Source organism: Rhizophagus irregularis, chromosome 5, assembly GCF_026210795.1.
Source record: "Rhizophagus irregularis chromosome 5, complete sequence".
In the NCBI taxonomy this organism is placed as follows: Eukaryota; Fungi; Glomeromycota; class Glomeromycetes; order Glomerales; family Glomeraceae; genus Rhizophagus; species Rhizophagus irregularis.
Window position 1 is genome coordinate 1,841,723 of NC_089433.1, and position 25,901 is coordinate 1,867,623.

The 25,901-nt window shown below is 32.3% G+C and overlaps 3 protein-coding genes across 3 annotated transcripts; 2 read left to right on the forward strand and 1 right to left on the reverse strand.

Annotated features, from left to right (window-relative positions):
* Positions 1-4,365: 4,365 nt before the first annotated feature.
* On the reverse strand, positions 4,366-5,152 carry OCT59_024928 (uncharacterized protein; the record flags this gene model as incomplete). Its single annotated transcript, XM_066135025.1, has 6 exons — positions 4,366-4,420; positions 4,505-4,595; positions 4,664-4,681; positions 4,753-4,773; positions 4,854-4,869; positions 5,141-5,152. The coding sequence occupies 6 exons, from the start codon at positions 5,150-5,152 to the stop codon at positions 4,366-4,368; spliced, it is 213 nt and encodes a 70-aa protein (XP_065991751.1).
* Positions 5,153-11,509: 6,357 nt separating this feature from the next.
* Positions 11,510-12,268, forward strand: OCT59_024929 (uncharacterized protein; the record flags this gene model as incomplete). Its single annotated transcript, XM_066135032.1, has 1 exon — positions 11,510-12,268. One exon carries the CDS (start codon positions 11,510-11,512, stop codon positions 12,266-12,268), a length of 759 nt encoding a protein of 252 aa, XP_065991752.1.
* A 105-nt stretch (positions 12,269-12,373) lies between these two features.
* OCT59_024930 (uncharacterized protein) lies at positions 12,374-12,968 on the forward strand (the record flags this gene model as incomplete). The annotated part of the gene is made up of 2 exons (XM_066135038.1): positions 12,374-12,404; positions 12,559-12,968. The coding sequence occupies 2 exons, from the start codon at positions 12,374-12,376 to the stop codon at positions 12,966-12,968; spliced, it is 441 nt and encodes a 146-aa protein (XP_065991753.1).
* Between the last annotated feature and the right edge of the window lie 12,933 nt (positions 12,969-25,901).

Here is a 25,901-nt window from a genome sequence, read left to right on the forward strand (position 1 = left end):
GCATTTTACAATTTAATTTTTTACCTGTGGATATGAATATCCAGAAATTTATTAGAGATATTTTTGACGCTAAAAGTCTTTTAACTCTTGCTGTATTACCAAGATTTAATTCCTATTCTTCAACTTCTGATATTGATTGGGCTTGCACCAAATTTTGTCTTAATAACAATAAGCAATTTGCCTCTCATCGGAATGGACGTTCCGAGTTTTGTGGTTTCCGTATCAAATTACTTTTAGATATGCTTCCAACGCTTACAACTCTTCAGAGACGAAAGCCTCATCTTTATAATTCCAGTTGGCTTTGTCCTCAATGTAACTCTTTTCCTGAGACTTTAGACCACTTGTGGACTTGTCCTTATATCTTACCAGAATTTAGCCCTTTAAATACTTTTAAAACACTTCTATTGGCTCTCTGGACTAATTATCTTGACAAATTCCTTTCCGCGTCATCTTTAATACCTTTACTGGACTCTTTTGCTGCTGAATTTATGGCTCTTGATTGTTGGAATTGTGACCCTCCTTCATTTTCTTGCCTGAGACTCACACGAGGACTTATACCGATATTCCTTACAGAATTTCTTGGAAATTATTTTTCTTCACTTACCATATGGTCTATCTTAGATACACCTTTGCACGACTTTCATTTTGACCTTTATGTCCAAATCTGGTTGTGCTGTTCCATTTTCTTTCATCATTGGGAATTAGCTCAAGGCATTATAAAAAAAATGAAATTGTCAGCTCTTGGGCCTTCATCTATTCTTTGTCCTTCCTCTAACATTCCTCTTGACTCTTCGACACCTTCCTTGGCGACAGCTTCCTTGGATTCCTGGGTTTCTTGGGTTTCCTCTTCTATAATCCGTGGGGGATCTTGGATTTCACATTTGGATTTTTAGCGCCGCTTAACAGTTCAGCCTCTACTTAGGATTTCTTTTTGGTAACGGATTAGATCTTAGGACATGCTGGATAGTTGACTCACACTGGCCTTCGGGTAAAGATGGGGTATGCGTTTCTGTAATAGTTTAGTTTTTCTTTACTTAATTTTATTTAGTTTAGATTTCTTTACTTGTATAAATCGTGAAGCTAGTTCTTTTTATTTTTATGTTTATTTTCTATATTTGATATTTGTAATATTGTTCGATTTGTTTATTGTACTTTTCGTTTAAAAATTAATAATAAAAGATAAAGTCATAAGACTGTTTGCTCATAATCACCAAATAATAGCGTGAAGGCACAGGGATTAGTGTAGTTGGACTGCATCATGGTGAATTAGTGTGTACAGTTAGGCCGCACATTTCAACTAAGGGTCATGGTGTCCTTCTAACGTTCTCTGAAGAGCCACTTGGCATGTGCCTGGGGCCCCGTCTTTCGAGGTCACTACTATACCTTGGAGGGGACTTCCTGTCCGGGTGGTCACTCTACGATACCACTTGGGGTCAGTAATGGCTAGATGGTCGTCCTAGATGGTAAAGCTGAGGGTGCAATGTCTTAGTGGTAGTTTGACCTTCTGTTAGGTCTTAGACCAACCACAGTGTTCGTGCACAGAACAGATAGCTTGGTGATTGGGTTCGATTCCCTTCTCTGATGGGCCCTGGTTGGTGATTCCTGGTGGTTGATACCCACCATAAGGGATGATCCTGGGTAACACCTACAAGCTTACTGTCCAGGTGGTCGCTACAAAGTATACCACTTGGGGATTACAACTGTACTATCGGTGGTGGGTAATCGCGGGCTGTAGTGGCCTTTGAGTGAGACCTGGTACCTAATATGGTAGTATGGAAGGGGTCCAGATGTTTGAAGGTTATTTGACGAAAGTCCTCCGTGACAGTAGTAGTGGTGAGGGGTTTATAATAGTAGCCATTACAGTATCATGCAGTGGATTAAAGGACGAGTAGGGTGGTGTTTAGCAGATTCGAAGGCCTTTGGGTCCCTGGAATATGTCCTTGCGTTTCGGTTGTGATGTTGAATTGTCCCTGTTAAAAAGGTGGCAGGAATGGTTACATCATGGCTTAGTGAGGATGATGCAATGAACGACCTACCTCCATAGCCTTCAATAGAGGGTGCGAAAAGTAGTGGCCACTAAACTTACAAAACACTTGTAAAATAATCACCAAATAAGATTCTCTCATGGAAAGATTTACGTTTCCTTAAACGAGTATCGAACAAAGGACCTGTGCCTGCTTGGTTTAATTATTTATTTAATCTTATTGTTATTCCTAATTCTCCTTATTTATTTGTTTTATCACAATTTAAAATTCCTATTTCTCATACTGTAGTTTCTATTTCTTTTATAGACATTAGTCGAAATTATTGGTTTAACCCTCAATGGGCTATTTCTTTTAATCGTAATACTAACTCCTTCCTTGTTGGCCGTGTGATTACTACCTATTCTGCTCCACGTAATGAAGCTCTTATTTCACATTGATGATTTGCTTTCTGATTTTACTGCATGCCAAGGTTGTGCCTCTGCTATTCCGCGATCCTCTACCTCTAAGACTTTGATTAAATGATGTCCTTCTGAAGGATGCTTTTCTTATATTCCGTTATCTAGTTTGATCCGTTATCCTACGAAACCTCATACTTATATACATGTGGATACTTGCTCGGTTTCACTTTCTGCCTCGTTAGGCTTTGCCAAATCTCTTTTATTATTTCATCTTTTTGCTCCAGTTCGATTACCTCCTATGAATAATTAAGTGCCTAGGATTTCTGATATCTGACTTCCTTCTTCAGTGTCTACGCTCTATATTGATGGTTCCTTCCTTCCTCCTTCTAGTCATCCGGTATCTTCGATGGCTTATGCATAGACTGCTATAGACCCTGATGGATTTATTTTGGAATCTCATTATAATAGTATTTCTTCCATTTTTCCTTCTGCTTTACGTTCAGAAGCTTTTGCTTTATTACATGGATTGGACTCCCTCCCTTGGAATTCAAAGATTACTGTCGCCACTGATTGTGCCCAACTACTTTCTTTATGGTCTTTGTATGTGGATGTTCCTTTTATTCCCAGATTGCTTAAAGAATTCAACCACCTTTTGTGGTCCTCCATACGAACTATTATGTCACAAAAGAATCTGGATGTTTCCTTGATTAAAGTTCCTGCTCACGCTAACGATCCTTTGAATAATCATGTGGATGCATTAGCCAAAGCCGCTCATATTGACTCACATCTCTCTTCTCATCCGTTTTCGGAATTGTTGGCTTCTTGCATTTTACATTTTAATTCTTTACCTGTGGATATGAATATCCAGAAATTTATTAGAGATATTTTTGACGTGAAAAGTCTTTTAACTTTTGCTATATTACCAAGATTTAATTCCTATTCTTCAACTTCTGGTATCGATTGGGCATGCACCAAATTTTGCCTTAATAACAATAAGCAATTTGTCTCCCATCGGAATGGCCGTTCCGAGTTTTGTAGCTTCCGTATCAAATTATTATTAGATATGCTTCCAACGCTTACAACTCTCCAGAAACGAAAGCCTCATCTTTATAATCCGAGTTGGCTTTGTCCTCAATGTAACTCTTCTTCTGAGACTTTAGACCACTTGTGGACTTGTCCTTATATCTTACCAGAATTTAGCCCTCTAAATACTTTTAAAGCACTACTATTAGCTCTCCGGACTACTTGTCTTGATAAATTTCTTTCTGAGCCATCTCTACTACTTTTACCAGATTCCTTCGCTGCTGATTTTAAAGCTATTGATTATTGGGATTGTGATCCTTCTTCAATTTCCTGTCTGCGACTTACACGAGGACTTATACCAATATCTCTTACAAAATTTCTTGGAAATTATTTTTCAACATTTACCATATGGTCTATTTTAGATACTGACGAATTCAATTTTTTCATAATGCCTTGAGCTGATTCCCAATGATGAAAGAAAATGGAACAGCACAACCAGATTTGTACATAAAGGCCAAAATGAAAGTCATGTAAAGGTGTACTTTGCTAAAAATAGCTATTTTTTCGAAATGCTTTTGATATAGCTATAATATTATTTTTATATGGTTTTAATGCATTTCATATGCATTTCGTCAACCATTAAAAGCATGTTATCTAGGCTTATAATTTTATTGCGAAATAATGTGAAATAGTTCTGCAATTATTTATACTTGTTTTCGTAATAGTTTTTGTAATAGTTTTAAAATAGCTTTATAATTTATTTATAATGAATTTATAGTGAATCTATAATACAAATGTAATAATATATTTTCAATTGATTTTTAATTGTTTTACAAATGTTAATACAAATACTATAACACTTATAACACTATAGTAAAATTTATTCTGATCTGATGGTTAATTCGTAATAGTATCTACTGATCGTATTTTTCCCGGTACACGTTCTGCAGTTAGACCATTTAGGTCACCATACACCTTTCACGTGACTGCATCCACCACTTTAAAATACGAAACCTACAAAATAGTTAAAGAAATGGTCAGTATACTGTTTCTTTAATTAAAAAAGTAAGATTTCGAAGTTAAAATTTCAAAACTTACCATCCACTCATCCTGAAAGCAGGATTCCTAAAAGCTAAACTGTTTCTAATAGCGTTTTGAAATTTTATTTGGGAATCCAGAGCCGAAGTCCCTACAAAAAAAGAAAAATATTGGTAAAAAAATTTCTTGGGCTATTTTCTAAATCTTTCAGATACTCACTCAGAATCAACAATGAATCTAAAATTTGACGCCGGATAAAAGAAAATGTTAAAGTTCCTATGTTCCAAATTCTTCTGAGATATACCTACGATTAATCAAAAGCTGAAGACCTATAAAAAAAATAAATAACAAGTTAATAACATTGTCTTTAAAAAAGGAAATTTGGAATTTTCGTTAAAAAAGTGCTTACCCGCTCTACAAATGTTCTATAAAAGAAAAAAACTGTTTTAAAAAAAAGCTTTTAAAAGAAGTGTTTAAAAGTGCTTCAGTGGTTTCCTACAAAAAAATAAAAAAAAGTTAATAAAATGACTTCTTATTATAAAAAAAGGTAATGTTTTCGAAATGAAAACTTGCCTCTCCATTCTTTTTAAAAATATTATTATCCTTCATTTCTCCTTTCCCCTCCTTTAAACGCAAATATATTTTTTTATAACACTATTATCTTGTTCACAAACGTAATAGGAAAAAAGTCTATACTTTAATCCACATAATAGGAAAAAAAAGTTTAAAAAGTAATCCCTATTTCTGAAATCAGAACGGGACACCTACAAAATAGAAAATAAAACAATAAATAATTTTTACATAAAAATTTATTTACTAAGTTTTCGAAATGAAAAATTACCAGGGCATTCGACTTCTTCAAAGTTCGAGTCGGATTCCTACAAAATAAAAAAAAAAGAATAAAAGAAACGTTAGTAAACATTTCGTTTCGTTAAATAAAAAAAATTGACAAAAGCACATCTACCTATATCCAGCATATCCAAAAATCCGAAATCAAAGCCGAAGAAGATGTCATTGAAATCAAAAACTCAGAAAGTCGGAAAATACTAGCTGTCTAAAAAAAAAAAAGAAAAAAAAAACGAATTGTTAGAACTTTTCGTTGAAATACATAAATTAAAGAAAAAAAGTGAAATCTGAACGAACCTTACACGTCCAAAGTTATCCAAAGAAACCCGAAGAGCTAGCAACCTAAAAAAAAGAAAAAAATGAACTATTAGTTACAGTCCGTTAAAATAAATAAATCAAAGAAAAAAAATAAATACCAAAACTCACGCGTCCCACACGTCTGAAGACCTAGCCGAACTTTTAAAGTTCTATATTTCTTTTTTGTATCAGAAAATACTACTACGCGCTAAAGACCCGAAGATCTGGAATGGTCCCACCAGCGTTCTGATATTCTCATTAATTCAAATTCCATTGCCCATACCCACGCGTTAAATTTCCCGAAATCTACAAAAGAGAATAGACGAAATGTTAGTGAACGTTTCGTTAAAAGAATTAACAAAACTCCCTCCCCCTTACCGAGTTTTCTACGCGTGCGTCTGAGGTCTGGAGCCTACAAAAGAAGAAAACCGAAATGTTAGAAGTTTCGTTGAAAAAGATTATTTACAAAAGCCAAAAATTCCCCTCACTGAAATTCCATGCGTCTAAGACTGACCGTTTACAAAAGAAAAAATGAAACGTTAGTAGCCGTTTCGTTAAAATAAAAATATTTTTTCAAAAAAACGTCTTACTAACGTCTGACCCAAAAAAGAAAAGAAACGAACTTTAATAAGGTTTGTTAAAAATAGAAAAATTAATAAAAAAAATTGTCTTACTGAAATCCCGAACCAAAAAGCCGAAGAAACTCGCCCGTCCAAAGAAATCCAGAAAACCGTCTAAAAAAAAAAGAAAACTCGAAACTTTAATAAACGTTTCATCAATGAAAATACGAAAGAATACACTCTCCTGACCTCCCCCTTTTCTACCTAATTTCAATGCAATCCGACTATCTAGAAAAAGAAAAAACGAATTTTTAAAAAATCATTTTTTAAAATAAAAAAATGAAACAAAAAAATTAATTACTTACAAAATGTCGCGTCCAGGAAGACCGGTAGAACTATCTAGAAAAAAGATCAGTTTGTTTAATAGAATGTATGGGAAAAAGGGAAAGGAAGGGAAAGAGAACGAAGGAAGGGGAAAGAGAGAACGAAGGAAAGGGAGAGGGAAAGAACGAGAGAAAAGGAAATAGGAAAATCAGAAAGGACGAAGTGCAGGAAAAAGTTAAAAAAAAGCTTAACTACCGCAGTTATTATTAATATGAATCACGTGGTATCACGCGATCACGTGATTTTTATTTTATATAAATAGGCCTTTTCTCCCGAAATCCAATTTTTTTTTTTATAATTTTTTAATGATATATATATATATGCTTATATACACACATATATATATATCTAATAACTTTACGAAAAGCCCCTCCTCTGTAAACAGGTAGAGGTCTTTAGTACCTATAGGGGGAGAGCTATTGCTGCTTCTCCATCTGTTTATAGTGACAAAAAGAGGAGTCTTCAGTAGTAAAGTTTAATGCAATTACCATTTCAATATAATTTCATATAAAATATAATCATTGCAATACAATTTCATATATATTAAGATATATAAACCATTGCAATACAATTTCATATTAAGATATATAAACCATTGCAATACAATTTTATATTAATATTATAAATATTGCAATACAATTTCATAATAATTTCAATTTATAATTATATTATTAATAATAAATCAATTACAAACACCATTGCAACATAATATTTAAATTGTTTTGAAATTATGGTTTGTAATACTTTTATTAGCCTTTGTGATATAATCTTTGTAATTAATTGCAAAATATATAAAAACAATTTCAACCATTACAAAATAATGTCAGTATTGCAAAAGTATAATAAGAATATTATAAAAGTATTTCAAAAAAATAGCCATTTTTAGTAAAGAAGATGTACTGATACTTTAGGTTACACTGGTATTAATTTGAGTCAACACTATGAATTTGGCCAGAGTTACTAAACATAAAGGTTCCATCCAAATCACATGACATTTTAATATATTAGCTATCCAGAGTTTACATAATGCTGGTAAGAATTGGATTTTGGCCCGCATTATGATTCACTGATGATGGTTATGTAACGATAATTTGATATACTGATATATTTTTCCTAAAACAACAGTATTGGTACATAGAGGTCCGACTGTATTTATAATTTGAGATATCTTTATATCATGGTAGGATCCACAAAATATATATAAAGGTCACATATAAGTTTGCTTAACTATATTAGTAAAATTTCCAAAAGTCATATACGATCCAAATTAATTAATTAATTTAATATGGAAAATTTTATTTGCATAGATTTTGAGATTTTTTAAAAGGTTATATATATAGTTTGCATAATAATAATCATTTTTATATATGTCATATATTTTAATTTGCATAATCAACGGTATTTTTTAATAAAATATATATATATATATAATTCCAGCGGTCTTCTACTAATTAGCAGCATAATGCCTTGGAATTTCAGCAATTTTCTACTAATTAGCAGCATAACACCTTGGAATTCTGGCGATTTTCTACTAATTAGCAGCATAATGCCTTAGAATTCCAGCAATTTTCTACTAATTAGTAGCATAATGCCTTGGAATTCCAGCAATTTTCTACTAATTAGTAGCATAATGCCTTGGAATTCCCTAATAAGCAGCATTACACATAGTATAATACATAAATTTTTGAAAATACATAATTGACGGCTAATCTGATTGATAATAGATAATTTTTTTTCAATTTTTTGACTTTTAACAGACCATTTTATTGAAAGAAAAAAATAAAATAATTTTTTTTGGTCTGTAATAAACCATTTTATTCAATAAAAATTTTTTTTTGACCTTTACTGTTATATTTTTTTAACAACAGGCCATTTTATTTAAAAAAAATATTTGGTTTAGAATGTTATTAATATTCCTTTTTATTATTTTTCTTTAAAAGCAACTTCTTAAATCTAAAATTTATTATTTTAGATACCAATATCTTAGAAAAATATGAGTTAAGAGAAAAGTATAGTCAATTTTTTTGGAAATATTACTATACTAATATTCCTTTTACTTTTTTTTTAGGAACTTGGAATTCAGACTGGAACTCCAATGCTCACTGTAAGTAAAGAATTTTTTAGCTTTATTTTGTTTATTTTAGAAGTATTATTAACATTTCTATTGTTTTTTCTATTAGAAATAGTTTTTAGATTAAAACTAAACTGAAATTTTTAGTAAGTTGAGAATAGGGTGGAATTTTTTTTGTTTTATATGTGAAAGTAGTATTAATATTTTTTTCTTTAGAAATAGGATTTTCTTTTAGAAATGATTTTATAAATTATATTGACTTTTCTTTAACTTTAAAATGTTATCAATATTCTAAGTTTTTGTTATAATTTATTAAAAAATAATGAACAATCTTTTTGTTTTAGTGTTAATACTTGAATTATCAAATAATTATTTTTTTTTTTTTTTTTTAATGATTTATATATGCTTTATTGATATTAAGTTTATATACCATACAAACAAATTATCATGAACTATATCCACCTAGCAGGATGCAATCATCAAAATATAAATAATAAAAGAAAAATGATAGTTGATACTATACCAATTAATTTGAACTACAAGATTTGAGGTTTTTTTTTTTTTTTTTTTTTCAAAATTAATGAATTTAAGTTCAGAGTAAAATTAATTATGTTGTTATTAGATCTATTATAACATTGTTAATAATATTTTTTGTTTTCTTATATGCCCAGCTATACCACCAGTTATTACTGATTAGTAAACTCATCTGATCTTGAGCTTTTTTTCCCACTCTATAACACTTTGATATAATGTGATTTTCATTTAATAAATTTTCAGACTGCACTGAATCCAACTCAATTGAAATATTATCAAGTACTGCAATTTGATCTTCCTGTAAATCTGAATAATTGTTCTTCTTTAAAGTTTGTTTATCCTGTTTTAAGTGTTTAACCGTTTGGTGAGAGGATTTGAAGTAACGATCCATATTTTCGGATTCATTTAATTTTTCTTTTCTTCCAATATTTCTAGTCTTTTCCCATGCAATAGTAGCATTACATCTTGGTATCCAAATTAGTTCTTTAAAGTGAATAATAAAGGAGTCCAAAAGTGAAGCCAAGAATAAAATGTTTTTTGATTCTGAGAATCCAAATGTTTGTTTTGAAATTTTGGAAATATTGGTGTTAATTTTAGCTTCCAAGGCCAATGAGCTAAAATCAATAAATTTTTTGTTATCATGTTGTAATCCTAGTATCTGGTTTAATTTCTCACTTATGGCTTTAGGTGTGTTTTCTGGTATGTTACTCCATTTTTGAATTATAGGAATCACATCATCTTGCATTCTACTTTTAATTATAGGCCATAGATCCTTATTGGCATCACATTCAATAAAATGATATCTGTTTTCAAATTATCAAATAATTAAATATAGTAGTATAAATAAATATGTTAGTACAAATTAATTTATGCAATTTGGCATTATGCTAGCAATTGAAAATCAATTATACTGCTAAATACAACTAATTAAATTAAAAAAAAAGCCATGATTTTATTTTTTTAATATACAAATGTCATAAAAAAAATTTGCTTATTCTAATATAAATTATAAAGTCAGAAGTCAACTTTGCGTATTGATTTTAGTAAAAACATTTGCTTATTTTAAAGCAAAATTTTGCTGACTTTTATATGTATTTTTCGGGATCCTATCATGGTGAGTTCTATGAATTAGAGGAAAATTTGTTACAAACTTTGTTATAGGTATAATAAGAAAAATATTAGCTGAAATATTAGTTGCGATATGGTAACATTAGTTGGATTAAAGGACAGAGTTCACAAATGTTTCTCTGAGCTTGTTGGAGTCAAGAATTGGAACATTAGTCTTTATAAATGATTTACTTGAAAGCGATGAAATGTTAAACTCATTTGTTTTGGGTGAATTATATAGGATTGATATTGCCATAGTTATTAAAGTGAATCAGGCAGATCACAACCCTTCAGATGAAAAATTATGTATTGATATTCATACTGTAGCAAAATTTTATATTAAATAAAATATTGATATACCAGGAATAGGCCATTTCTGTTACCATGTGTATGTTCACAATTTAAGATGTTTGTTTGCCAACATGCATGTATTCTAGGGATGTTAGATTGCTTAAGCATTTAGTTCAGGTTCTAAACCTGATTAAACTAATTTGAATCTGGCTTTAAATTGATTTACATAAACCAATTTTTGAATCATGTTTGAAACTATGCTTATAAATGTATTAGTAAAGTTTGCTTACTCAAGCAATTAGTTTAACCCTGATTTAATAATATAATACGCAAAATAATTATTTTTATTTCATTTGTAAAATTAATGCATATATGAATTGTTATGCTATTATACTTTATGCTCAAAAATTGATTTCATTGAATTTTAAATACTATTGACCATAAAACTCGATTCAAGTAGTTTTTACTTCGAACTCGAATAACATCCCTAATGTACTCCTGTCACAAAATAAACGATCACATAACTGATAACATATTTGTATAACAGATTGATTTCTCACGCTAGTTTGCACCAATAACATTTCACGAAAAACCGTATAAAACCCGAAAATGTCAGTCACGTTATTCTGCCTTGTCAAGCATGGTGTGGAGAGCAGTGATCGGCAGGGACAAAACCATATGTGGTCCCAAAAAGGGACCTGTTATGAACTTCGTGATCTCCACGAGTCAGAAGGTCTCTATGTGAAACGTTTACTTGATAAATATCACGTGTAATTCATGAAATTTTGTCGATTATGCTTGATTTATAAAAAAAAAAATCATGTTGTTAAAAGGGATTTAATTCTCCCATACTAAAATTCTGCCGCTTATTAATCACTTTCCTACTTTCAGCAAAATATAAAAAAGGTCAAATTTGGAGACGAAAATTGAAAATATCAGCAACATATATATTAATTTTCTGGTTAATTACTTACCATGGAATCTGCAACTTCAAGACCACCAAGGAAAGGTAAGCTTCTAACAAAGACTCCTTGCCCCATTCACCGACTTGGAGCTACAACTGAAGAGATTAGACATGTAGACTACGAACTTGTGGATGGAAATTTCGTAAGACACTACATACACGATGATATTAACCCAATAGGAGTTTCATGTTTTACACCTTTGGGCGAACCCCCTCATAAAAATCCTATTAGTGATCAAATTGACTGCTACTTTCTTCCCAAGGATACTCTCCTACCTCAAGGATTAGCTATTATTTTCACCCACAAGACTAGACTTCGATTTCCTACGTGTTGTCAAAAAGGATGGCACTTTTGTATAGTACCAACGATGCAAATGACATTAGCAGAGTACGGAGATGCAATAAAAAATCTTAATTGGAATCTATGTGAAATTAAGGCCAATGCAGAGTTAAAGGAATTAGTCCATAAAGATGATGACTTGAGGGGCGTGCGAGATTTCCTAATAACTGAGATATACTTACTTATCGAACTCTGGTACAAACAGACGACAGACGCCATGGAACGTCTCTATGCTAACGATATTCATACATGGATCGCATTAAAAAAGCCAACCCTTAAAGAACTTATCCGTGATAAACCACGTGCATACATTATATTCCATGCCATTTCTTACTTGAATGCAACATCGGTAACCCAAAAAACATACAAATATGATATTTTGGGTGTACTTGAGAGACGCATTCGGATGGAAAGTCAAAGAGTTCGGTGATGAACCAAATATAGGAAGTTGTAAGTAATTTTTATAATAACGTGTTTTTATTTGTAGAAACCTATCAAATAACCTAATTTTATAGTAGCAGAAACGTTTGATACTATGCATCTGGATGATAAAGGAAAAGCTCCAGGTATTTATTTGAGCGTCTTACAGTTCAATCTAGACTAAAAGAGTTGTAGTGCGACGATACGCTCTACTGAAAGTGTCGTTGTTCCGCAACTAATGGGACATTTTTTGGTATAATTAATATACGATTCTGATACAGTCATACATTTAATGTTTAGATGAAAGCGCAGATAAATATCTTCGGGACGCATGTGATGCTGAAGTTATTAGAGTAAATGATGAGTTATGGATATTAAAAGATTATGAATTAAAAGACGGGAAAAAGTATAAAAAACAAGTTAATATTGGATGTAGGGTAACTAATATTAATGATGGCAAATTAACCATTGCTCTTATTGATCATGAAGAAAAACAAAATATAATTTCTTCGTTAAATAAGCTTGAAGAGTGGTTGCTTGATGAGTTTAAGTTAGATAAAGAATACAGACCTAAAGATTATCATAATTGCACCGCTAACATTTTAATTAAACGTGAAGGGGGGAAATTCCTAGGGAACATTAGAGAATGTAAGAAATTAAAAAATAACTATATGCCTCAAACTTATATCGAAATTCCACCTAAATATTAAAACGTAATAAAAAATTGCCTTTTGTTGATTGATATGTCTATACTTATCTATTGAACGCATGATCTTATATAGCTTCATCCGCAGTAGAGCTGTTCAGGTCGTAAGCACTTGATGTAGTACTTAATTCCGATCTGATCCGGAGCATTAATTGATTAATATCACCGCATTTGTGTCACAAATAAATGAGTCATACAACAGGGGGGGTCTGTACAACCGATGAATTTCTCAATTCTCTCATTAGTGCCATTCGCAAATAAAATTCCTTTTTTACTCTTGTTGCACTTTGAGCCAATAGCATTTCGCAAAAAACACTATATAAGTTGAAAAATGTCTATCACTTACTTTGTTAAGGGTAATACAACTGTGAATGCTTCAAAATTAGTAGGGACGAGCCTGTTAGTGAGCTCAACAAAGCTATAAAAGCGGAAATAGATGTTCCTGCTGGTTTCAAAGTGAAGGACTTAAAGTTATGGAATGTGATAATCAGGACGATCTCTTGAGGAATCTCACACTCAATGATGGGGATGAACTTCTTGCAACAAGAGAATTAGAAGAGTACTGGCTTGAGAAACTGCCTAAGAGGCATCGTAAAGTTGCCACATAAATGTCTGGTACAGTCTAATTCTCCTCGTAATATTTACACGTTTTTATTTCCAGTTCTCAGCATGGCTCCTGAATATAATGATTGGAACCTCATCATAATAATTGATGTAATATCTACTATGTTTACTAGTATCAAAATGGCCAAAATGTACATAGTTACACTTATGTTACTTAGAGGAATTATTTCCAAAGTGTATGAAACAGTTATCTTAATATAATATCTTTGTATTTAGGGCCGTTTCTCAGTCTGAAAGAGGCATTTTCACGCATTTTTCCACCAGTAACATATTCTCTAAAATGTACTACATTGAAAACCACTATGAAGGTTAACAGTTGTAATGCTTTGGGATGATTTCTACAAAAAAAAATGGTTGTACTATAAATATATGCAGAATTAATAGTATCTGGTATATCACATGATTTTGGTAAAGCTGATATGATCAACACCTGGACTAGCTAAATCAGAAATAAATAGTCTATATTACGGCTGCAGGCATAACTGCGGCTGCGATTAGTAATTTAGAATACATGCGCTTTATTTATTCGATACAAAAAAAGCTAATAACTTGCTAAGACCATATCATCCAGAACTATCCTAGTCTATACTGCGTATTTCAGCTCTGAAGTAGCAGGTATTATACTTAAGCATATGCTGGAGTGATGATTGGACTCGTCATCGGTGAGACTTTTCTTTCATATTTTCCATTATGATAATAATAACCTTTATCTTTTCATAATAGCAGTTATCATACATGTCCTTATCTTCACAGTAATTCCATTCAACCTACCATACTCTATTTTCTGTGACTTGAGATTTAACAGAATCAGAGACATAAGTTAACGGAATAGATACTGTTGAGACGTTTGCTTTATCTGAAACTAAAGTATTCACTCGCACTTCTGATGTGTTAGTCTGCTCATTTGAAATCTCCTCTTCAGAATCGATAATAGAGTCATCTTGATCATCAGGTAATCCAATGTTAGGATTCTTGGAGAAATAGCCAATAATAGTTTGAGTTTGACTGATTATCAGATAATTCTGCAATAGAATTCACAGTATATGTTGTGATATACTTGATTTTATCAATTCCTATTTTTTCAAATAATTTGTATATATTTCTTGCTCTTTGAGTTTGTTTTAATAATATATTACGTTTAGTACTGAGTTGCGTATTAATTTTAGATATAGTATTATGTATTATAAGACTCAGATAAAAAATGTGTTACGTTCAGAGTGATTGACCGATGTGAAATAAAAATGTTTCTGGAAAAGCAGGTGTTACACTACACAGGTTGAAATGCTAAAAATCGGCAAAAAAAATGGCACGAAAAGCAGTGGCTATTCTTGGCTATTCTTGGCTATTCTTGGCTATTCTTGGCTATTCTTGGCTGTTTTTGGCTATTTACGAATTAACCTATACTATTTGTAAATAGTTTATACAAATTTGCGAATAGTTTATGCGATTTGTGCCATTTTTTTTGCCTATTTTTGATCATTTGACGTGTGCTAGTTGAAATAGGACAATTCAACCTAAATTTGATCAGGTCGAATATAGGTCGAATGATGATCTAACCTGTATCAAATTGAGGTCAAATTTTTGGGTACATTTAGGGTGCCAATTGTCTTATATTCGGAAAGAATATTTGACTTACATTAGTAAATGATTCGATCTGTATTCATATATGAGAATTGTAATCTAAAACCAGCTGATTTATTTCTGAATTTTATTTAGTTTATTTTTCATTAAATTTTTTTTTTTTTTTTTTTTTCCGCAGCGCATTTGCAGTTTTATTAAAGTAAAAAAATAAAGAAAATATATACAAAGTAAAATTCCCTAATAACTACTCTAATATAATTAAACTACAAACCACTCGTTATACCAGTAGTACCCCACGTGTGCACTGTTGAGTGATCGTTTGACTCCGTAGGTAGACTTCGTTTAGTAACAGGTCATCTTAGCCATAAAGGCCCTATCTTCAATGTCTGGTGATTACGGGACCCATTTATTAATTTGATATTTTATTAAACATTTTTAAAAATACATTATCGTTATAATTAATTACATATGTGCTAATTTTTGGAATTAGTCTAAATTAAGATTTTTATAAAAATTTAATATTTTAGTAAAATTAACATTACACAAATCTAAATTAAATAAGTGTTATATATTTACATAACTCAGATTTAATAAAAAATAAAAAAAATTTTTTTAATCAATATTTAAAAATAACGGTAATAACCACTTCTTTTTCCCCATCACTGCCCATCACTTTTCCATCATTTTTCTATTCACTTTTATTAAATATGAAAAAAAAGTTTATAAGCAAATATAGCAGTTATTTTTAAGTGGTAAGTAAAAGAAAAAACTTAATATTTTATATACATAGAAAGACATATTTTTTCATAATTTTTAGCTTTAATTTATTGTTTTTTCTTTGTAAAAAATACATGCAAATAAAAAATAATTATGATGTGAAATAGTTGTAAAATGAATAATAAGATATTCTTTTTTTTTCAAAATAACTAATTATATATTTGTTTTTTATCTTTTAAATTTATTTTATTAGATTTATTCTACTAAAATCCTTAAATGGCAAATAAAATCCTTTAAATAAAATAAAAGAATTTGGGATTCTCTTATGAAAGCATTTTTTGGTAAGAAATAAAATTTTCAGATCGGACTTTATGCAGGTGACAAAATCATGCATTATTATTCCTGGAGATATGCTAACATTATCATTTTACATTCATTTGAAAGCTGAGAATTTGCTCTATTGTAAAAATCAAAGATCAGGAAAATTGGATCACTGGATGAGGCGTAATTAACGATCAAAGTCAAATCAAATTTAAAAAATTAAAAATAAATATATTAGACGTAATTATTCACAATCCAGTGATTCAATTTATTCGATTTTAGGCTTATTAGATAGACCTCAATTTTCAAATGAATATAATTTCATTTGTATAGCTTGCATCTACAGGTATTTAATAAATTTTTTTATATCAGATTTTATCAAACATATAAAATTTTATATTATTAATATAATTGATGATTCCTAAACATCTACATATAAACGAATTATTTTAAATTTATTTTAAAGATAAAAGTTGGCATCACCTTAGGGAGCAAAGATCATTCAAATTGAATCACTACATGTGAAGTAATTAATGATCAAATTTAGATAAAATTCAATAAATATACTGAACGTGATTACTGAACAACTAGTGATTCAATTCATTTGATTTTAGATTCATTAGATAGATCTCAATTTTTCTTTTAAATGAATGTAAATTTATTTGTATAGCTTATTTCTATGAAGAATTATCAATGATTTTATCATGAGAGTTATATTTGATCTTTTAAATTTTAATGATATCTTATATTAAAAAAAAATTAAAAATTATATAATTAATTAGTTTTTTTTGCATTATCTAGTATAAATTTATTATTCTTATATAAATGATAATTTATATTTGCTTTAATAAAATTATTTTTGTGTAAAAAAATTAGATTTTAAGGATTGGCTCATATGATTTAATATCTTTAATGTCTTTTTAGTAAAAAATCTATAAAATTCTGAAGTTATCTTTAAAGGATATCATGAAATAAAATTGTACTATAAAAAAAAGAAACATTTCAGAAAAAAAATAATTAGAAGCAATATATATATATATATATATCAAAAAAAAAAATCAAAATATTAGAAATAATGTCCCTGAGAAAGTAAAATAAAGCAAAATTTCAATATTAATCAATTAAATAAATGTAAATAGATTAGAAAATAAAAAAGAGAAATGAATCTTCCACAATCTGATAGTTGTATAACTTTTGTATAATTCTGCCGTAATATCGTAATTCCATCATAATGTTTTAATATCACAATCTTAATGCTGTAAAATGTCCTAAAAATAGAAAAATTTAGAAAAATTAAAAATAAACGCTTCCTATCCTCCTTTAAGTCTCTTTATCTCATCAGCATAAAGTCTAATTCGTCCATTTCAACCCCAAAAAGCCGGCGTCTCTATAGTAAAAGAAAAAGAAACATTAGAACGTTTCTTAAAAATAAATTTAAAAAAAACACTACTCCCACTTTACCTCATCAAGCTAAGTCCATTCCAAGAGTCCAGTGCTACAAAAAAAAGAAAGAACGTTAGAAACGTTCCTTAATTAACACATACCATTCACCCCATTTACCTGTCCTGCTGTCTTGTTTGTTTAAGTTTAGCATCCTATAAAAGAAAGTGTATCTAAAAAATAAATAAAGTATTTATATAAAAAAAAAGAAATAAAAAGAAATTTCAGATAAAAAACCAAAAAATATATGAAATAAACCCATATCTTTTACTAATTACCAGTATCGGGATCTCATGCAATCTAAATTAAAAATATTGTAAAATAAATCAATATTTGAGTATGCTACACAACAAACAATAAAAACAAACTGCCTACTTTATTAACACGAATAGGCTTCCCATACAACTTGATTTGATTCATTATTTTAATCTGCATCATCTTCATTCGTAAACTCACAAAACTCAATCTTGATGTGTTTGAGTTATGCAATCTTTTGGTAAATGAACATTGACTTGAAGTTAAAATATATTTTCTGATTAGTAATGCTGAATTTATAACAAAATAAAATGAGCAGAGAGAGTGAAAATTACCAACATGTCCTCTGCCAGAAGTATTAACTCCTAAATCAGAGTTTCAGTACAATATTCATCAAAGGTTACTGATATAGACCATAGCGTTTTGATCACATTCTTCTGTAGGATGAGCCATAATATTAAAGAAAAAAAATTTTTGACGTTAAAGAATCTTTTCCATTCTTTGGAAGCCCACCCGAACCTAAAAAAGTAAAGAACGGTTATTAGTAACCGTTCATAATAAAAAAAATTAAAAAAATATATATATAAAAATAAACCAAGATTCGTACTTACAAATCTTGGTTCCTCTTTTCCCAAAAATCAGAAGCCCACCCGAAGCTTAAAAAAAAGAAAGAACGGTTATTAGTAACTGTTCATTAATATTAAAAAAAAATTAAAAAAATTAAACCAAGATTCGTACTTACTTATAAATCTTAGTTTTTCTGTTTTTCAGAACATGAAAGCCCACCTGCACTGGTCAAAAACCAGGGTAAACATAGCATGAGCTTGAATTTTATTAATTAATGCCGAAGTAACTTTAGAGAAACACAGAGTGATCTAAAAAGTACCGCAACAAGTGCAGAACTAATAGAAAAACAAAGAACAAATAATCTTCCGAAATTACAAATAAGAAAAGCTAAGATTAAAAACCCCACCCTCTCTATATAAATAACTACGGCTACTCCCCCCAAATATATCTCAAAATGAGTAAAGTCGACTATGCTATACGTAACCCATCCAGCACCGTACCCACTCCTAGAATCGGTAAAGAACCTCCGAGCTACCATTAGCACTATCAAAAACGCCTAAAATTCAATTTCCCCTATTTGACTACATACTATGGATAACAAACCTATTTCACAAAGACCTCCGGGAACTTTTTAGTGTCGTGCAGTCCAGCCGATGGGGAACTTTTTAGTGTCGTGCAATCCCCAAAGGGACACCCACCTCATTTTGAACGATCCCAAACGGAGGACACCCACCTCATTGCGAACAATCCATCGACCTAAGATCTACCTAGATAAGTCAATCCAATGATAGTCCATCATGTGACCACCTTGATCGGCATACTACAAAAACTGCGGTACCCAACCTGTCACCCCCCTTATCACCCCAATGATGATCGATTTTGAAAATTGTAACACCAAGCCACCATGACGATCAAATTTTCCAGTATCCCCCCACCCCCCAAAGAAAATAAGGTTACACCGAAAAAAGCGACCAAGAAAAACAAAAAGCAAAAAATAAAGACATAAACCTCAGGAAAACTCGAAGTGCAATGAGAAAAACCTGAGTAAAATTCACCAAACATACACCTCAACTCCGTCTCCTTATTTTAGAAGACTAACTCCCCAGTTAACAACATCAACTAGCAAGAAATACGTTGGTCAGGAGCTCCTTCCAAGAAATACCGGTCCGGCCTGCGAACCATTTGGCCAGTTAGACTTTAAAGGCGTAGGAACCAAGACGCACTACTTTTCAACCTTTCAGAAAGCCCAGGGGAACGTTCGTATGGAACTGCCATCTTACAGTATTATTGGTAACTCCAAGACTCATGATAACGGTCCTAACTCAATATAAGCCGTAAGGAGTTCGGGCGAAACTAAAGACCTCAGTAATAGCTTCATATAACGTCGAAAAGTCCTTTTACTATCACTCAAGGCAAAAAATCATCATATTTTTCATCCATAACTTCATGGGAAAAAATGGGCAGAGCCCAACGGGGGAGAAAGTACGATCATCATCACTGGTCAAAAACCAGGCAAATGTGGCATAGTAGCCTTTATCTTTATTAAATTTATTCGAACTTTACAATTTACAAAAAATAAAAAAGAAAATATAAAAATAAAACTAACTAAAAACAAAGCTATATAGTCTCCTAAGAAAAAATAAAGTAAAAAATTAATCTAAAAAGAAGAAAAATCGCATTACACTAAATTTCCCCAGATCTTCCCCCTTGATATATTCCAACCAAAGTAGAAGCAACTATGCTAACAAAATAACGAATAGCGCGCCCACTATAGAAATCGACACTCCATCCTGCAAAAGCTGTTATTAAGTAGCACCGTTAGACGACCCATAAAACCCGAAAAGTGATTAAACCAAGGCAAACCATATTTCATCGAGTTCTTCAACCAATCGGTTCCGGAGTCACGTGAATTGTGTAGGGTCGGAGGTGGTAAAGATGAGTAAGGTATGTACGTTGACAATGGCAAATTAGAAGGCTTCGGAGTAGTTTTCAACTTATAAGTAATATTCATCGCGTTTTCCCATCTACTTTTCTCATAAGAACGCGGATTCCAAATTCGTTTTCTGAATTTTTGGACAAAATTATTATGAATAGCAGCGATAACCTAAATCGCAGAGATTCTTGGAATAGACAAATCGACTAGGATGTCAATAAAAAGTGTAGGTAAACAACCACGGACAAGGGCGTATGAGGACCAATTTGTAGAAGAAAAGGACCAGCATGAAAGAGAAGTGAGTTTAGCAATAAAGGGAGTAGGATCAATATCAGCCAATTTTCCAGCTTCTTGAATTTTAGAAATCAAATGATTTTGATAAGATTGGAGAATTTGTTGCATAGGTAGACGACGTTTTTTGCACATAAAAAGGTGCATCAGGTCTTCCATGCGATCAATACAAGAACGGCAAGTTAATTCGTCCATGTATAAGTCTGGTCGAGTCCGCTTAAGCTTTTCCAACGTGGGTAAGTCGTCCAAGAAAAGTTTGAATTTAAAGGTTAAGTGTCTTGAAGCATGCTCAAGAGTAAAAGATGCATCATGAGAAGGCTTGAAATTCAAGGTAAACCAAGTTAGTTCCCAGTCGACAATATATTCTATATTAGATAATAATAAAGAAATAAAGTGAAATCGCGTTAAATTTAACAAATCACGCATTAACTGCGTTTGATAATACTGTTTAAGAAGGTGTCGTGAATTAGTTTCACAAACGGCGTCATTGTCGTAAGTCAAAACGAAATCATGGGCAGAAGCAAGGTCCATTCCAGAAATCAAAATACTGGATGATGCGGTATGGGCAGTATTGGCCAGGGAGTCAGCAAAATCGTTCAAATAATTGCCAGAATGAGCTTTAACTTTAACAGGAAGAACTGTCAAATTCTTGGTAAGGATAGTTCATTCAATAATGGCCCAAAGCTCAAAATTTGTTGTTTTGTAGTAAAGACGGCTATTTGAGTAGACATAGGAAGAGCAACTTCGAAGGCCATCAATGGCAGTTTGCGAGTCAGTATAAATAGTAACTTCTGAGTCGCGAGGAGAAATGGTTAAAACTGCGTAAATAGCGGCAGCTTCAGCACGAGAAGAAGAAGGGTTATCTCGAATGATGCCATGTGCATAAGTAGCAATGGAATTAGGAAAACCAGCATCAGGTACGATTTGCATCCAAGACCAGCCCATAGAAACATTAGGAGTGCCTAGATTAATAAGAGACCCATCAGTAAAAAAGATATAACGTGAGTCTGAAGACACAACCAACGGCGAATTTGCAAAAACAGCAGCAGCTGAGGATTCAATAGTGATAAGAGGAGCGGAAACTTCAACAATATCGTCAGGAGGAGAGTCAAAATCAAAATCCAATCGACTGTAATAAAGACGGACACCATCTTCTATATCAGCCTAGGTAAAAGGAGAGGATACTGCAGAAGTATTACGTCTAATGCGCTCATTGATGGTGGGCAGAATAAGCGAATGTTGTAGAGAAACCGTAGGCGTACAAAGGGTTAAATCAGCATTCCGTTTTTTGGAAGGAGGCAAAGGAGTATGAGCAGCACAACCAGGGCAAGGAGAGAGTCTAATGAGATCACCAGGCGAAGATTCACAATCAGGAGAGACCCAGTGAACAATAGAACAAGTACCACGACTTGCTTGAACTAAAAGTTGTTTGCCAAAGATGGGAGAACCGTAGTCGTCTAACGTGACAATCCAATTTTTCGTAGTGGTAGGAGAGGACAGGCAAGGAGTCAATTCATAAAATGAAGAGTCAATCGTAGGCGTAGTAATGAACTGGGTCAGCAAACGATTGTTGGTGTCAGGAATGGTAGTAGCTTGCTGGATATCTTTATACCAATAAGGGATACAGCCAGGACCACGTCGTCCAACCAAATTGTCATAGTAGGCTTTCCAAGAAATTAAATGAGTCCCTTGGGGAGTAACAAGCTGAGATAGATAAAACAAATGCCGTTTTCGCAAAATAGGGAAATAGGCTTTAAATGCTTTAAGTGTCATGCATTCAAATAAGGGAACGCGTCCATCCATCAAAGTCAGGTTCGGAAGCTTCGAAAGTTGAGTATGAAGCAAACGAAAAGGAGTAGAGGATAAGAGAGCAATAGTGCATGCGATATAATCTTTCTTAAAAGAAAAAGAGAAGACCATATAGACCAATCCTTAATTAAAAGGGGAGAAATAGGAATTAAAAAATTATATTGAATCAAACTCAATCTATAAATAAAAAGAGATTGAATAAAAGAAAAGGAAGAATTAGCCATTAAAAATAAATTAGTAATATGACATTGTCGTTGATGAGCAAATAAATTTATCAAGCCCAAGGCTTGAGATAAAAATAAAATGGGATTTGGTAAAGAGCGAGAAAAATTTGCTTTATGCTTTACAACAGATCGTATACTTCTCGTTATTAGGTGGCAGTCAGATTCAGACAAGTGAGTAACTTGCATCCGGTATTCAAGTTTCGGTATAAGGACAGCATTATGTAAATAAACAACTTGTTTGGATGAGAGCTTTGCAGGGCGGATGGTTGCAGCGAAGGAGCAACATTCACGTTTGAGTTGCTTTTTGACAAAATCCCGGGAGTTTTTAATGTTGAACCAGACACCTAAAAAACGAAAAGAAGTTGTCATGGAAATTGGGGTAATAGTAATGGAAGGAACACTATTTAAAGAGGATAAATCCAAGTTAAAAGTAATAGGGAGTAAAGTGGAATTCGAAGTCAAGGGCAACGAATTAGTAATTAACACATATTTGTTATGATTGGCAGAAGTGTTATTAATTTGATAGAATTCTTCTGTAATGGATAACATAAATTCCATGCCAGTCTTCGACGAGGAAATAAGAGTAGAGTTATCCATAAATACTAAATTATTAATCTTCAAATCGGAAGAAGGATTGGGAGAAGCAATTAAGGATGGTGTAGAAAGAACATAAGGGTCCATCATTTCATGCTTCATGACAGTAAGTAAGGGATCAATATAAATAACCCATAAGAGAGGAGAAATAACTTCGCCTTGGTCAATACCAATGCGAACCCTATAAGCAGGCGTAGATCCATGAGCAGTGAAAACGCTATTAATGCGTTTTGTGAAAAGGGAAAGAATAAACTTAATAGCAGAAGCTGGAAGACGTATTCGTTCTAAAGCGAAACGTAACATTGTCAAATCAACCGAGTCAAAAGCTTTAGAAATGTCTTGAGAGAGAATCCAAAGTGGGTTTTTGTTGACATCAGCATCATGGATAATAGATTCTAGAGTAATAATAGGGTCGCGGCAAGAACCACCAGGAAGACCAGCGAAGTTACCACCTTTAAGAACATCATGTGTAGCCATAATAGTAGAAAGGCGATTATAAAAGAGTTTGACAAGAGATTTTCTAATCACTTCAAGTAAAGTAATAGGACGAGTATTTTTCAATTGACATTTCCATTCGTGAGGTTTGGGAATGGGAAAAACCATTGCCTGTCGCCATAAGTCAGGAATATCAGCTTTGGAAAGGCAAGCTTGAATTAAAATAAGGAGTAGAGCCGAGGAACGAGATCCAAGGTGTTTGAGCATTTCATAAGTGATCATGGAAGGACCTGAGGCTTTACCGTTAGGAGTAGAAGAAACGGTGGTTAACCATTCATCAAGGGTAGGGGGATTCATTAAAGAATCATAGATGGAGGAGGGCACATCATCCATAGGTTGGTAAACAGAAGACCATCTATCAGGTAATGTATCTACAGATACAGGAGGAGTGGATTTTATAGGTACAAAGTTTTGGAAATGGTTAACAACAGCATCGTCTATATCCTTGGGAGCAGTTAATAACTGAGGGCGAGTGGGATGATCAACAAAGACACGATCCAAAGTGATACGGCGGCGGGTGCGAGAAAGCGCTGAATCAATGAAAGAGGAAAGGTCGGTTTCAAAATTATTGTTCCTATCGTCCAAATGAGCACGAATGGAGGAATCTTGGAATTCTTTTTCTTGAAGTAAATGAAATCCCCGTAAGGATTTTGAAATATTGGATAAATCATCAAGAAGTGACTTGAAATCATCTTGTCGACATGATGAGAGAGAAGAGGGCAAAGCAGGAACGAAAGTAAATACATTCTTATATAATTGCAAAATGTTTTGAAGTCTGATTAAATGAATAGACCACTTATGTTCATGAGCGGCAGAATAAGTTAAAGGATATTTGCGCAATAAACGTATTGAATGCATAAGGCGATTTAAAAACCGATAATGTTGGGTTAAAATTTCCAGATCTTTAGGAACCTTAGGAGTATAATTATTGCCAACGGTGAAAGAAGGTAGTGTAACGTTGGCAGCTTTAAGAATTCGTGATTGGAGATATTCGCACATTTGATTGATATGCCAGGAGGAAAAGGTTGAAGGTGAGACGTCACATAAAGCATCAGCTTTATCAGCAAAATCCGTCCATTGAATTTCAGTTACAGAATCAAATTTGAAGACGCGACGGGTTCGGCGCTTAAGTTGTCGAGCGCGAGCCAATTTGGTAGAGGCAAAAAGTAAAGACATATCATAGTATGTTATGACGGGGTTATGATCAGATGTGCAAACATCTTGAGCATTAAAAATGCAAGCAGTAAGAGCAAATCCTTTGAGAAGAGGGCAGGACCATACATAATCAACTCGAGTAATGTGGTCATTGCGATGAAAGGTACCTAAGGAGTCGGAAAGATTAATAGGAGTATAGTCTTCATATCCGTGAGAGAGGAGATGAAAAAATAATCGGTGAATATGTTTTGAAGCAACTTGAGGTTGATTGAAGTAAATAGGGTAATATTTGTCTAAATGCATATTAAAATCGCCACAAACAGCATGGTAAAAGCCAGCATGTTTAGTAAGGGTAAGTTGTTGAATGAGCAAATCAATAGTATCAGTGCGCAGAACACTTTCAGCAGGGGGAGGGATATAAATAACAAATATACGCAATTTAATATTGCCTTTGAAATATAAATCAACAGAAAGTAACCGTGAAGAATGCGATTTAAAATCTTGAACATGTGAAGCAAGGGAATTTTCTATAAAAAGAGAAACACCACCAGAAGAGAGAATTTGTTTAGAAGTATCCAAATTAGAAGAGAACACAGTATAATTAGAAATACGTTTGGATAAAAACTTCATTTGTTTAGGGTGAAGATGAGTATCCACGATACCACCAAAGGAAATATGTTTTAAGGAAAAGAAAGTAGAAATTTCTTCTAATTTAGTCTGACCATACATTTTAAGGCCATTAACATTAAAGGAAGAAATATTAAATGAATTGGGGATAGGGGAAGTGTTACTGGAAGAGGAAAATAACGATTCATGCGAAAAAATTCCAGTAACATTGTCAGGGTTGGGAGGGTTTCGTACAAAGGTATCATAATTAAAATTATTGTTCGACATTAAAACACAATGATATAAACAGTCGGGGAGTTAAAAT